This window comes from Camponotus vicinus, unplaced genomic scaffold, assembly GCF_025532165.1.
Source record: "Camponotus vicinus isolate PSW18456_S1 unplaced genomic scaffold, iyCamVici1.0 SCAF_5, whole genome shotgun sequence".
NCBI lineage: Eukaryota > Metazoa > Arthropoda > Insecta > Hymenoptera > Formicidae > Camponotus > Camponotus vicinus.
In genome coordinates, this window is record NW_028141977.1 from 291,745 (window position 1) to 307,890 (window position 16,146).

Genomic DNA, 16,146 nt, shown 5'->3' on the forward strand with positions numbered 1-16,146 from the left:
TTGTTCCAACTATAATCTACATACATATATATATACATATATATGTATAACACAACAGGATATACTTTATAAATATCATTTAACTTTATAATAATCTCTCCGTTAATAGATCGCAACATTTATTGACATTACATTAACGAATATTACCATTGTTATTCATCGACAGGCGCAAACTTCTCGTCGAAAGCGCTTCTTTACCACAATCGCATAACAATTGCGGTTCGATATTGCAATAAATCTTACGACACATACATACATATGAGTACAGTATTATAACTGTATCGGCATTGTATTCAATAGAAGTAAGTAGTCGTTTCTGTCAAAGAAAGTGCTGAACATTTGCTGAATATATTGAAACTATCCTTAGGAGAATTACATTGAATGTAGTCTAAACTGACAATTAGATAGCTCGAAAATTAGAATATTGCATAAAATTATTAAAGTAAAAATAAATAAGTTAACAAAGGGAATATAAGTATTAGGTTCATACACACTAGAGATTTTATTTTACATCCAGTACCATTAATTAGAAATAATAATGTCAGATAAATAATCTTCATATCATACTGGTACTTGAGTGATAAGGGAAGAGAAGATAAGAGAATAAAGTGAATTGCAACGTGACATTTAGATTTGAGATATTTCTCTATTATGATAAAATTATGATTTTTTTCTAAAAGTATACTAAGTAAAAGTACAGCAAAAGTATACTAAGTAAAAACGATCTACATTTTAGATGTCAACTCAGTCATCATGTTTCAACGAGCGGAAGTTAACACAAAATATTAATAATAAGAGAAATGTACAGAAATATCACGATTCTCTTCTACGAGACACATAGATCTTCACAAATTCCTCTCCTTATTACCGACAAAGAGTGACATAATGCATATGAATATATCTCTAAAGCTTTGCTAAAGGCTCGATTGCCCATTACACATCTTGGTGCGATCTACATCAGTATTGCCAACGTGTCTGATACGATCTCTAGTGACTCTGTATTCGCGCAGGCACTTGATTCTAGATGACTTGTCTGATCGATCAAGATTCTTCGTGCTTGACTAATACATGAATACTTTTATATATTACTCAACTGACAGCTATATAATAGAATACTTGCATACGCTCGATGTTTTTGTTCAAATGAGTTTCACCATCTTCCTTAAAGAATTGACTGTTTGTTCGTTATTTAGTTTCCTAATTTCGTATTTGAGAGATCATTGATGACTTTATAGCTGGTATTACTGATGGAGTCGAAACTAGCGGCAGATTCGGAATGTATGGTCATCTCTTCTTTTAGCTACATGATAATTTAGACGTGCACTTTACTCAAGTCATTCAAGAATGATTTTGGTGTAATTATATGGGATGAGCCTACAACAGAAATATTTTTAATTGCGATAAATAAGATTTTTTTAAACGTATCGTGTTTTAATATTAAATTATTCGAATATATAAATTGTATATATTCCAAATATTCCTTACCGATTATAACTTCCCAATTTTTCAATGCATTTGTAACTTCATATGCACATCGTATTTCAGAGAAACATACGCCACCAACTATGAAAACGATTAATCGAGGAACATTTTTAATAGTCTGCTGACCTTTGTCTTTGTGCCAGTGTCCATATCGCGCGCTACACAAATATAAAGTAATGTTTTGAGAAACAGATTAATAATTTTAATTAATTAATTTTAAACAAAAAAGACAATATTTTTATGATATACCTGGTTGGTGCATGATATCCTGAACTGGCTGCACGTCCAGCGAGAAACGGAAAATGTTTAGAATCAAGTTTATCCTCGATGGAATCCTCCATGACATCCTTAATGATTGGAGTCCAACGACTCATTTGGTACGTTTGTTCCGTGATTCTTTCCTTACGTGGTACCGTATATAACTTTTTGCGATTACTCTACAAATGTCAGACAATAATATATTGCATGCAATAAAAATAAATTACCAGTTAAAGTGTTACTAAAATTTTTTGACAACTTCGAAGCTTAATTTATAAATTCTTCAACTTACATCTACAACAACATTGATGCCGAGATTTGCTATATTGACGATAGTCTGTTTATCATCAACGGACACTTGGGCATGATGAACCAAACGATTAAGATTCTCATCAGTGATGCCATTTTTGCTAATGACATATAAAGCTATGATTCGCAACTTGTCCAAATGATTCACGGTCTGATCTAGTAAAATTGGTGTGATATTTCGCATATGATCTTTGATGCGTTCACCCTCTGCATCGGTACCCATAGCTAAATCCTAAATTGAAAGATGTATAATTAAAGATATAGATGTATAATAAAAAGTTATCATCTATTAAATGAATTATGGAGTAGCTATTACATACTTGTTCCACTTTACAAAGTTTATCTACGTTTCCTTGATAACGCTTCATGCAGTCTTCGGCTAATTGCAAGTGCGTGGCGTATTTGCTCAATTCTTTTTGATATTGCGGCATCTTTTTGATCATCTGCGACAAGTCACGCATACTCTGCTTATCACCTTGCGGCATTCTTTTTGATTCTGTAAACTTTTTCAAATTTTTAGTCACATTCCTGGAAAACAAGTATTACTGTTACAATACTCTTCACAGTTATTAATCTTTCCAAAAATTTGAGTCTTATATTTATATACGTACTGAGACACTACAGCAATATGTTGATGCCTGAGTTCCACCCATAAATCATCGTTTTCATCCAATAATACTTCTTTTTCTTGACCTGCTGTTGCCTCGAATCTATTAAACATTATGAATAGTCTTTTAGACAGTGTTGTGCTTTAAATTTATAATAAAAATAATGAAACTTTACTTGCCTATAAACGTCATTATCAATATCTAACAAGTCATATGCCATGGCTTGCAACGTAAGCTCATGCAACAGTGGTGAGACGCAATCGAATCCTCTATCTAGGATCAATAATTGAGAACGTGCTTTCTCAGGTCCTTCTCCCATTGTCGGTTCATCAGCCTTGTATGCGTCTAGTTTTTGCTGCACCAATTGAGCGAGTTCAACATTGCGATCAAAATCACTGCAACAAGTTATTTAATATTATTGAAGAGTTCGCTTATATAAATTATTTGTGACATAATCTCTATTTTTAAATTATATTTGAAGAATTACCTGCGATATCTGACCGACGGATATTCCCCAAGAGTGGCGCAGAGTGTTGCGATTTGTTCGGCGATTCGCTCCATATTAGCCGCTCTCAAGTTGGAGAAAGAGGGGTTGTAAAAGCAAGCGAACGTTTCGCGCGAGTCCAATGAGAAGACCTAAATTATGGCATATTTAATTTTGCGATGTTCTCGTTGCGATACAATGCGAATCTAATTAGACAAGTTTTATACTTAAAGCAAAGTAAATAAGCAAGCCAATTAAAATTTTCCGAAAGTAACGAGACTAAATTACAGAAACAATTCGATTAGTAATCACATTACAAGCATGTATGCTGAACATACCGAAACTTTCAAAAATAGAGATAATGAGAAGCTCTTTCTTCAACAGAAAGTCTATCGCCTAGTTTTTTGCAATCGAAAAATAAATCTCGACGAATCGGAAAAGCAGAGAAATCTATAAGCTCGTGAATAACTTGAAGATTATAAAGTTACAAGTTTTCGCGCTCTAGAGCTACAACTATAGCATTTATTTATTATTTTCGTCTGCTTCGTCACCTGCGATTCGTATGGCAGGAATGCGATGTTGATCTCTTTGAGGGTTTTGACCTTTTTAGCGGCGAGAGACTTGCAGATTTCATTGAACAGCTCCTCCGGGCATACTGGCATCGAGTGCAAGCATGAATGCATTCTGATTATTAGTGTGCTTGTGAATCACATATGAAAGGCTCAAAATGGATTGGACAGATCGGAAGAGAGGATAATATTGTATTTATATCGTTCTGACTGATATCCGAGAAGACTCGCGTGATTAGATTTACGTGACCGAAAAGTGAACATAGATCATCGCGTAAATGTGATATGATAAATGTGATGAATAATTGTATTGATGTATGTGTGTTGTGTATATGTGATATATGCCCATCACCATGAAGGACAAAAACGCTCAAACATCCTTGTCATAGTTTTTCATTGCTTTACCTGCTCTTCGTATGGTATGAAAGCGATGTTGATCTCTTTTAGTGTCTTTATGTGCTTAGATACCAGCGAATGACACAATTCTTTGAACAACTCGTCAGGGCATGCTGCAAAGAAATATACTGAGTATGTCGAATCACCCCATGGATAATGAACTGATAAGTCGAACCGGATTTAATATCGTGCGATTATTCTTATTATTCTTCTCGAAACACTAGTCAATTTTTATCAACATGTTTTAATCCGTATCGTTACGTTGAATTTAGATAATCGGTTACATTTGCATGGTGATTGATTGTGGGAATCAGTGAGATGTTTTATTTTGATGAATTTCGAGTGTGTGTGACAACTTTGGCCAAAAATTTTAGCCGAATGTTTATCATACAATTATATTTAAAATTCAATATTAAATATAATTTAGCAAATTAATATTTTAAATAAAAAATCTTGCAGTTGAATGAAAATTAAATTGCAGACTCGATTGTTGAGATAATTCGCATGCTGCAAATTCGAAAACTAAGGCAAATAGTTGTACAAAATTCACCGATTCGGATTCGCCATGGAGGAGAAGGGATATCATTAGAACGTGAATAAGGAAATACAACTGCGACCCGATACCTTCCGTAAAGTACACGTGGGCGACCTTGTAAGTAGTTCTTGTCGGATTACTAAAGTCGTCGATCAATTTCTGCACCGATGAATTACAGGGCGTGATGAGGTAAATGGCCTCCATTGTCGGCAGAGGCTCGCGTTTCTTATTGATATCCTCCACCAAAGTGATACCCTGAGCGCTGATATCGTGCATCTTGCAGCACGCGGACACCATCCTCATGGCGAGCTGATCCACCACCAAGATCCGCCATTCCACCCCACCTGTTGTCTTCTTCTTTTGCTTGATCACCTCATTCATAATCTCTGCAACGCGAAAAAATTTATTACCAAAATGGTAAATCTTCGAGAAAAATAATATCTAATGTTCTTAAAGCATATTCACAATCGATTAAAATAATGATAATATTTGGAATAACGAAAGGAAATTGACGTTTTGAAAACACGAGATCTCAATTAGTAAATTTCACGATGTATCTAACAGAAAAAACGATATTACCGTAATATTTATATCACACTGCGACAGGAGAGATCAATATTATAGTAATTGCTCGAATGTTGCATGTTTCTGTAAGTCGGAACTCGATCAATAAATATTTAAAAGAGAAAAAAAACCGTGAAAATTATTGCAACTCTCTCAATTAACTTACTATTAAAATTTTTTGAAATAATCTCTCATAAATTATATATTTAAAAAATAAAAAATAACTTGTAATATCTTCTCTGCAATATTACATCTTATTCTCGAGAAATCGAGAATAGGGAGAAATAGTGAATTTGCTTCATCGATCAGATAAGATGAGGGAAAATTAATGCCAACGATGATGAGGGAACGTAATTAATTTCGCATGGGTTATTGACAGTGCGATCATTAACAATTAACGATGTTGACACGCAGATTGAGCCACTAAGAAGTCTTTTGACGCTCTTCATGTACATATATTGATCGTCCCTATGGAAAAGTGACGTCACTGCGTTCAGGCGTGTATCAAGGAAGCTGCAGACCCCATTTTCCGATATCCCCTTTGGTTTATTTATAGACGTGCGAGATGCAAAACAGAAATCTTCTTTAATTCTTTATACGAAAAAGACGAACTTTGCGGTCGTTTAACAAAGTAAGAAAACGAAAGGGACTTATTATTCTCTCAGATTATTCAACTCAAGCTAATATAAAATGTGTGTGCGTGTTACTAACCCATACAGCACATAACATTGCGGCAATATTGCCATATGTTACAACAATATTAATAATATTGTTGCAATATTCTGTACTGTATGAGTAGAATATTTATTCCATTTAATTATGCATGTATAATTTTAAATGAGAGGGAGGGAAAGATTGAAAATAATATAAGAGAACATTATGATTATATATATGTATGTACACATGCATCTCATTAACATATGGAAGTGCAATATTGCGAATTTCGTGTTCGAACAAAAAGCACATTTAGTTACATTTACATTTTCGAAAGTATACCGATATCGAACAATGAATTACTCCAAAAGAGCAACAGATATTTGCGCGAGAAAAGTGCGCCTGAACACGCTCATTGTTCAAGACGTCATTCGTGTTGATAAAAAATTAGCACGCTGCTTTTTTTCTCTCGATTCCTCGCGACATGGACGAGATTGAGCTTTAAACGATCTTATCATTCATAATCATTGAACGTGAAAATACCACGTTTCCCACGCATCGCAATGACCTTTCACTTTTCGCTGTGATATTTTCGCGATATTCGTCTATTGTCGTCATATTGTCTCAAAACTGTCAGAAAACCGCGAAAACCGGGGATTAAAAAATCACTTCCGCAAAAAGTTCAGAAAAGCGGGGGGAGGGTGTTTACGCTTGACAATTGACACGCAACATCGAAATTCGAAAATGGTAATCGATTTCCGGGAATTCCGATTCCCTGAAACCGAAATTCTCGATCGGAACCAAGATTGAAAGTACGTTTCTCTCTCGAGCGAGTGTTTGACGTTTCTCCTCGCCATCCGATGAATCATCGTGGGGGGCGAGGAAGAGCGAGAGGGGAGCGCGTACGCCTATTCGAGGTGAATTTCGTTGACGTGACGGCGTTTGATAGACGCGAGATCGGTGCGATCGCGTGGCCACGTGGCCGATCAACGATGTCGCGATTAATGACGCTCGAAGCAGAAATGATGCTGCACGAATTTTCTGTTTTTTTTACGCTACTCACTTTGACCGACTTGTGCCTTGAGCGCCATGTTGCTAGGACTGACTGTCGCTCTGCTCGCCAGATGGCGATCTCGTCACCGAATTGCACAACGAAGTTGGCCGAGTATCCACTTCGATCGGCACCTGCGCGATACGGTAATGGGGTCCTCTCCTCCTCTCCTCTTTTGCTTCGTATATTTTAGCGGTAAGTTCTCGTTGAATAATTGTTTTCAGCGCGTTTTAAGACTCGCGCATACGATTATTTTTCGTTTGGACTTTATTTTTAAAGATCTGAGAAACCCCCGTTGGAAGAATCGCGAACCCTTGACCGCCTTGAACACGGCAAAAAATTCGCCTCTGAATAGAAGAATAGGTAATAAAGAAATTATACGAAAACGTTACGATCTATCGTGTATTAGAAATGAGAGAGAAGATTCAATAATTTTTTTTATGCGTGGATAACAGCCGACTTGCTCCGAATCTAAATGTCGTTTTGTTCTTGAAGCCATCAATTTGAAAGGCTCAATATTTATCTAAACGTTTCATAGTAAATACGTTCAATAGTTTTTGATTCTTTAACAATCTTTGTGAAATTATGAGAACATCAAGATTATGGATATACGCTCCATTTGGCGTTAAAAACATTTTGTTTGTGAAATTGATCGATCGGAATAAGATTTCTCGAGATAAAGATTTTTTTATTCCAATTGGTCAATCAAGCGCTTCGAAATATTTGTAAATGTCAAATGGAGCGAACTTTGTGATAGCAGAAATTTGTTTTTCTGGGGACAGATTCACTAGCGCATGCGCGCCATGATTGGTCAATTTAAAATCGTACATTTCTAAAAAAGTTGTAACTTTAGAACATTTAGATTCGAAGATACACAAACGTCACGTAAGAAAAAGTTTATTCTTGATATAAAAATATCTCGATATATCTTTCTCTATTGCCGTGTCTGTCATTAATCGATAACGGATATGATTCAACACATATTTATTTATTATCTATTAGTTCGGAAACTTTGCATTCGTATAAATTAGTAACAAATGTGATGTCGAGATGGCGTCGTGTATAAAAAAAAATCATGCGGAACCACTCTCTATCTTATTTAACATAGTTTTAGTCTAACTCTAAACGGCAGCAAAATAGTCGCGGTCGAGTGTACATATTTCCATAATTATCGTAAAGTATCGTTCTTACAGGGAATCGATGGCTATCGCGCGGTATCAAAGTGCGGGTTATTCGAGCGAGAGAGGAGGTCGGCCACCTGACAGCGAGAGTGGCCGGCGCGGGCGGGAGGGAGAGCGAGAGAGAGAGGGAGGGAGAGCGAGAGAGAGGGAGATAGGATCTCGCCGCGAGCCGGTCGCGTCGCTCGCTCGCGCCTCAGTTCAGATTTGTTCGCCGTCGCGTGCGTCTCGCGTGTGCGCGCGCGCGTGCAGTGAGCGTTTACCCTTCGCTGTGTGTTGTTCACGTTCGCTGGACCACCCGCGTGTTCCTTCGGCGCGTCTAACCTCCCTCCGCCCCGTTGTTTCTCTCTCGCGAAACTGCAAATCAGTCGGTGTATCTGTCGTATCGCTTCCGCGTGTCAGCCTCGTGTGGCGAGCGCGTGCTCGACGAGGAGGAGAGAGAGAGACCGCGAGTGTCGTCCCGCGTCGCGTCTTTCGCACGCGCGAAAGAATGTGTGTCGCGGCGATCAGCGATATCGTTTCTCAGTGATAACCGGTGGACGAAAAGGAGAGAAGGGAAAGGGGGGAGGTTTGTGTGATCAGTGCGACCTGCTGTGCTGACGAGGAGCCGTCATCGTGACCTGGATTTCGCGCGTACCAAGATGAAGCTGGAGTATCCCTGCCGCGTCGAGGGCTGGCTCAACGTTTGCGGTGAGTGCACGCAATGTTTACATGTCACATATGAATGTCGGAGCATGATTATCGTGCAGCGGCGGAATTAAATTTCTCGGACTGCTCCGACTGGTGGTTACCGGTTAAAGGCTGGTGGTTTGAGCTGGAAAAATATCGATAACTTGCCTTGTTTTTGTCTAATATTAAATTTATTTTTCTAATATTAAATTTACAATTTATATTACATTTATTTTTCACACAATATGATCTGAACAAAAAATCTGAATTCTACTAATATTAATATTGAATTTTTTTTAAAATTGTATTTTCGACGAATATGTTGCATTGTATATCGATTTAATTAATAATGTGGATATTAAATTTCACACGTGTGTTATTCTTCGCAGAAGGAATTGAATTTAAATAAAAAAATGAAGAATTTCGAAGAGACTAACACGATGAATTACTTATCCACGTAAAAGTTTGATTCGTTTTTTATTGCCGCTTGCACGTAATCTCTCGGACACACATGTGTGCAATACCAAGAATGTTGGTTTTGATTTCCTGGATTATATACACTTTGTTGCAATGATAAATATTAATTTACTGTATAAAAGAGAAAAGAAGGCTATTAAAAGTCCATTATGTGGTTTAAAGAGACTCTCAAAAAAAGTGGAGTAAAAATTGATAATATGAAATATATTAATTAAATTATGTTTATTACGAAATATATTAATTAAATTATATGTTTATTATGAAATGAAAAATTATACATTTTGCTGTGAGAGACGTAGATATAAATCATGTAAATCCATATATATTTGAAATATTTTCTCTTGAAAAAAAATGAATTGAATAAAAAAAATTTGATCTTCTTTTCTCTTTCTCTTTTTCTAACATTGCCTTTTTAATTATCGAGACACTAAAAAAATACTAATTTTACCTGTTTTTTATCTATCATACTTTTGCTCGTGAGTTTCAATATTTTCATAAAATAAACAAGAGAGATAATTAATAAATATTGAAAATTGAGAATATATAAATATTAAATATATTTATATTATAATAAATGTTGTTATATATAATATAACAATTAAATTATTATATATAATATTAGAATTTTTTTATATTTTAATAAATACATACATACATACACACACACACACACACACACACAAATATAATTCTGATGAAAAAGTATATTTAAAAACATGATTACATATTATCTTTCAGAAATAAATATTTCTTGTTTTTTTCATACTACACATACGTCTCTTACTTTATTTTATGAAAATTGCGAAAAATGCTAACATATTGTTAGGGAGGACTTTTAATTATGATTGTATTTAAAAGCATCAAAAAATTTATATCGACAATATGACGCTCTACCGATTTTGTTTTTATTTTTTCTCATTTTACTATTTATCTTCGAAAAGATAAAGTCAAATAACTGATTATTAATTCTTTCAATTATTATATAGAATAATTTCAAGGTGTATGGTTCTCCTTCTCTCTCTCTCTATGACATTGGCTTGTAAATAGATTACGTAATCCAGCAACAAAAAATAATAAACAGTAGTAACGTATCGGATTTTACACGTTAGTTTTTTTACATACATCTCGTAAATATGTGTTCTTCGCGAAATTCAACACATATATGTTCTCTCTTTTTCTTTCGCGCATTTCTTTCACTTTTTCGCTGAGACCATCGCGCTAACGTGTATCAGGCTGTCGCGAAGGAAAAAAGGAAAATAAGGCGAGGGTGAGATTTCTTTCTGCGGCGACTCTCATGTGGGTTCGGCGGGATTTCTTACACCGCCAGGTTTAACGACCTCGCGCTTTTTTCCGTCGTTTTCACGTCAAAGCAAGAAAGTTCGATTTTTGCGAATGGACGCGACACCCGTCGACTCTTTACCTGACCGCAGAAAATTCTCGATTCGGATGCCTATGTCGCCTCCGTCTTTTTGTTATCGATACCGAACGGATGGTCGATGTCCGTAAAACCGAACGATATTTTTGCAGGTTTGATCTCCTAAAGCTCGTAGCTTAGACGGCGCGACGCAATTTTGTTACCAGAAAATACTGACAATGGGATCAGAAATATATATAACGGAAGGCGCATTATATATCTCGTAGAAAGATCGATTGAATTTAAAATTACTTGAAATTTTAGGATGAAGAAAATTCGAAAAAAGTCTGGAAATTAAAATTTAGAATTTTATTTTCTTTATTTTTTTTCGATTTTACCTTTCTGTCTCTTGATTTATATGATATTATATATAATTATATACACACACAATTAAAAATATAATTAAATATAATATAATAATTAAATTAAAATTGTGATGCCTTTCTGTGACGCGTGCTATAAATTCTTAGTAATTGCATTACACGTTTATTTGCAAATGTTAAATGGACATGAATATTTTCCATCTATTCTATATATTTTCTATCTATACTCGTGCATTTTATTTTATTTTTTTTTTTATATTTGTGCCGTAATACATCCTCTCATACTTTCTCGATCATTCACAATTACCTGGATCGTATAGTACGGTAGTCGTGAGAGTATTTTAATTTCCCGACTCTTCTTTGTCTCCGCGCATCGTACGTATCATCAAAGTATCAGCAATCTCTCGCCATCGATTATATCTTTTTTTTTTCACTCTCGAAGCGTCGCACACGCGCATTTGCATCGAAATGAAAACATTCCCATTTGTTCGCCATCTCCATTGCATAGACCTTTTGTCTTCGCTTCTGCCATCGAATGGACGTTCCCTGTTTCATGAATTTGTACACATCCGCCATTCATAGTTTCTACTCGCGTATCCTTGTCTTTCCTGACATGAGATAGTCCGTTTTCCTTGTTTTATCATCTCTATTCTCGTCAATTTTCAAGATCACTGGAAACATTTTTCAATTATTATCTATAATTTGTGTCCGCCATTTCCAACAGTTCATTAGAATATAAATTGTATTTTTACATTAGAGAGTTTTTTTTATATTAGATACTAGGTAGACAGGTAAAAAGTTGCTTTTCACGGTATAATTGAAAAGTTATATACGCGATTATATAAGATGACAAATGGATTATATGATCTCTAAAGAGCACAGAACTATTAATATGTTATAAGTCAATAAATAAAAATATCTTTCGGCGTCCAATCAAATCAAATTGCATCATAAGATTAATTTTTTTAATTATCCAAGAGAAATATCGCAAGTCCACCTGAAGGTGCAGCTACGATCTATTCTTCTCATCCTCTATAGGCTGGTTAGATTTGAACGACCGACTTTACTTCGGTTATATTTCATGTCTTCCGCGTTTGCGTACCCTTCCGGAAATAATAAAGCGAGCATTTCCGCGACACGTGACGATAGGTAACGTGTTATGTAAGGTATAAGTTACTGTCCACATAGACAGGTAACTTATACCTGCCACTCTTTTCGCGTGTGACCTGCATAAATCATTCAGAATCGCGGGGGAAAAGACCGTTGTATTTTATTCGGCTTTAAAATCGTACGCGTGATACTTCCGTAATGCGTTTTGAAGAAATTAAATATTTCATAATTATATTTATTTTATTTTCATAGTTATATTTATTTTGGTTCAAGATAGTTTTTATTTTTTAATTAGTTTTAATCATCGATATAACGAAAATATACTAACCTACTTTTTTTTCAATATGTTCAAGAATTTGTGAAGATTATAATATGTATATGTGTATATGTGTGTGTGTGAGAACAATTTCGCTAAAATACTTTTATTGGAGGAGTCGACAACATCAATAAAAAACAGAATAAATTTGACTCTTTTAAAGAAACTGCTGGCTTCTCTTGTTAAAGTATTGATGTTTGGAGCCAACCTTTTTTGGTCATACGAAACACTGTTCGCTTCTTTGATTTATGTAAACATTCTTAGTCATCATGGGAATTAAATTCTTCTGAGCCAGTTGCATAAATAAGAAAAATAATCGCATGTAACAGATGTCAGAGATGTTCGCAGTTCTTATATGGTAAAGAAACTTGGAAAGAGAATTTCTTGAATGTGCAGATATGTTATATACACATATACATTGCCGATCAAAATTTTAATACATTTAATAAAAAAATAATTAATAGTTAGTCTTCACAATTGATTCAAAATAATGAACTACTTAAAGCGTACATTTTATATTTTTACTAGAAAAATTGACAATTGACATTACATCGCGCACACGTGATTACTTCTCGTTGTAAAGGAAAGCGAGAAAAAAATTTTTTAATCATGTTGATTTCGGTTTACACGAAGTAATATAATCCATTATCATACAAATAAAACTGTACTCAAATAATTACAATAAATTTTGAAGGCATTTTTTTCGTATTATCGTATATTAAAATATTGTTGATTTAAAGATGCACTTGGAAATGTCATAGCTTTTTAGCTTCGAATGACAGATAGGGTAATAATCGTTGCAATAAAATATATAAGCTATACGATGTGCTATATTTTAGGAATGTATCGGCATTTGTGCATTTCTCCCGGCGGAAATAATTAAGATTTATCGTACGATTCAACAACGATTCTCCGCGGCTCTCTTGTTTGACCGAAGTTCATACGTATCGCATACGGGTTCCCGTGCTATGCGCGATCAGGTTTATCGGCGATATTGCCATTACTACTATTTCATTGTGTAATTGCACTAGTGTTCCCAGTAATCGATATCGCAGCGCGCACCCAGCGCACTCGTAAAGCTTGAACCCGAGTTCACGGCATTCCGACTGCTTAGATACGTGAGTTCTCCCTCTTCTCTGTGTTGCCTCCTTCTCATTTTTAAATGTGTTTTCAATTTTTTAGCCGACAATTTTACACCGGACATCTTTTTTTCGAAATACAATAAGCCCAGCTTTGATAAGTGTCTTTAAAATATTGTTTTACTCTGATCACAAAAGAACATTTGTCCAAAGTTTTAAACAAACAGATATTTACATGTATATTTATATATCTTAATATCGTGCAGTTGAAAGCTTTTTATCAAATAATATAGAGGGAAGGAATATTTCATATAAACGAAATATATTTATTGTCACGTAATAAAATATTTAATATATAAAGATATTTATTTATATTAGAAGATTGATGTCTTTTTGAATTAATCTCATCAATAAAAATTAGATAACATCTCGATTATGCACCATTAATGGACCATTAAAACGAAAGTACTTAAACTTCTCGTTCGCCCAAGTTTTACGGCAGGGAACTTTGTACAGTACCGGTTTCGTTAAGTAGTTCCATCGATACCTATGATAATATATTGGCGATATATGCACTTTAATTATTGCACATGCAATAGGGAGAGAAAAAGCGATATAGATCACTTAATATTCGATAACGAAAAATTGCTATGTGGCTTATGTGATATTAAGATGTATGCGCATATAAAATATTTTGCAATAATATTTATGTCGGTAATACATAATTCGGTGTTGGGAATGTATCAATTTTTTGCAATTTGCGGTAAACGATATACGGCAAAATTTTATATATTATATATTATACGTTTTTTGTGATATATTACGCGAGCATATGAATCGATATTTGATAACAAGATTACCACAAAGGGTGTCACCGACTCGCAAAGATCGATCGACGGAGACTATTTTCTCATTCTGTTAAACTAGTTTTATAGCGGTTTAATTAACCCAGAGTGCTAGCGGCTAGATTAAATTATGCTGATATATAAAGACTTTATAAGCTACGATAAATACATTCAAGTTGACACAGTTATATCAGGGCAATCGATTCGCGCTCTTTTGCGCTTCTAAAACTTCATATTTACGGTGAGAGAACGTACGTTTTCGTTTCCCAACCAGTTATTAATCAAGTATTGCAAAATTAATTTGCAACAACATATTTCATAAAAGTCCAATCAATCAATTATTAATAATGAAAATGCTAAAGTGATATTAAAGATTTATCATTGAAATTTATTTTTCACGCGATGACTTTGCTAAGAATAAATTTTGCAATTAAATATTAATAACTATAATTTTCCAAATTAAATTAAATATATTATATATGTTTTTATTCCTATTTCATTATATTTTTTTATGTCTTGTACAAGTTTTTTAAGACATACATTTTTATAATTTTCAAAGTACAAGTCATTAAGAAAAAAATCATGGTAGATTGTTAAATCACATACTGTTTCTTGTCCCGCATTCTCTCACGCCCGGGCGATGCACAAATAATAAATATTGACGCAGGTTTGCTGGCGCCAAGTCTTCAAACTCTCTTTAGGCTCGCCCTTGCGACAGATGATTGATGCGGAAATTGGCACGTCGTCTTCTTAGGTGGCCATCCTATACGCGCAATTTTCGCAGAAAATCTGCAAAGCCGACAAAGCTCTTCAATTTTATTCCGTGACGTTTCATAATATTGTACCACAATCATTCTATTTTGTCATAGTCATCCTTAAGTAAAATCGAATATATTAAGATAGAAATTTCTGTAGTAATTGTAAAAGAAAAAGATTAATAGGGGATGTGCTTTTCTAATATCTTTTCTATTTTAAAACTCGAATTTTTAATCTTGTGAAATAATCAACACGATATATTATCAGTTTTATTATCGTTGAAATTATATGCATCTCGATATATTTCAGAACGATTTACTCTTTAGCATTATTTCAATGAGGAAACTTGGTAAATGCAAGACCGGAGATACGGGTTTCACATGGGTCTCATATTTGCAGAGCTTCTCCGCAGAATCTCTCTGTTGGGAAACTTGGAGATCGAATAGCAAATACGAGATATCGAACTCTCCCTTCGGTTCCGCGGCAATAGGAGCAAACATGGGACTTAATATCGAATCGTTAGCCCGTAATGAGAGACGTGACCTTCTCGGGCAAGTGCCTGAGTGCATTGAAGCATAAATTGAAACTCGTCTATCTGGATTTATCGTCATTCGCAATGCACCTCAGTCGGTCGGTGGTAAACATTTTAGAGATCCAACTGGCAACGCCTCGGTATCCAAAATTAAAGATAACCGTGGACTCTTTCTGTTTGGAGAAACGATTCGAGAAAATTATAATAGGGTTTTCTGATAATAATATTTACATTATTTTTTTACTGTAATTGACATAATTATAATTTTTATTTTATTGATAATTTTTATTCTGACTTACGTAATATTCAAAGTAAATTTAAATATTCAAAATTTATTATGCTACTATAAATGAATAATTTGACGTAGTGGAAATATATTCTTCAAGTCTGGAGTTCAAACGTAAATATTATTACGCAAATAGCACGTGCACGCTGAGAGGTTTTGCGTGAGTTTCGATAATATCGCAAAAATCATCTTTTCTCGCAAAGAGTCGCTTCAAGGCCGCTGTTTAATTATTCGCCTCGTAGATTTAATGT

At 34.7% G+C, this 16,146-nt stretch overlaps 2 protein-coding genes across 4 annotated transcripts in view; one reads left to right on the top strand and one right to left on the bottom strand.

Moving 5' to 3' along the window:
• Positions 1-106: 106 nt before the first annotated feature.
• On the bottom strand, positions 107-6,989 carry Rop (Syntaxin-binding protein Rop). 2 transcript variants are annotated; one of them, XM_083099972.1, is made up of 11 exons: positions 6,923-6,989; positions 4,731-5,027; positions 3,693-3,796; positions 3,145-3,293; positions 2,837-3,052; positions 2,661-2,759; positions 2,370-2,577; positions 2,033-2,281; positions 1,732-1,919; positions 1,486-1,640; positions 107-1,374 (listed from the first exon to the last, which is right to left on the bottom strand). In XM_083099972.1, exons 1-11 carry the CDS (start codon positions 6,948-6,950, stop codon positions 1,313-1,315), a joined length of 1,755 nt encoding a protein of 584 aa, XP_082956098.1. In that variant the 5' UTR covers positions 6,951-6,989; the 3' UTR covers positions 107-1,312. The 2 variants fall into 2 exon arrangements, with proteins under 2 accessions (XP_082956098.1, XP_082956099.1); XM_083099973.1 differs by lacking the exon at positions 3,693-3,796 and adding an exon at positions 4,116-4,219.
• A 1,155-nt stretch (positions 6,990-8,144) lies between these two features.
• Positions 8,145-16,146, top strand: part of Raskol (Ras GTPase-activating protein raskol) — a 281,119-nt gene continuing 273,117 nt past the window's right edge. The window contains exon 1 of one of the 2 annotated variants that reach the window (XM_083099962.1): positions 8,145-8,778. In XM_083099962.1, coding sequence (XP_082956088.1) covers positions 8,730-8,778 — 49 coding nt within the window. In that variant the 5' untranslated portion in view covers positions 8,145-8,729. The remainder of the gene's footprint in view (positions 8,779-16,146) is intronic. The other variant, XM_083099964.1, reaches the window with a different exon arrangement.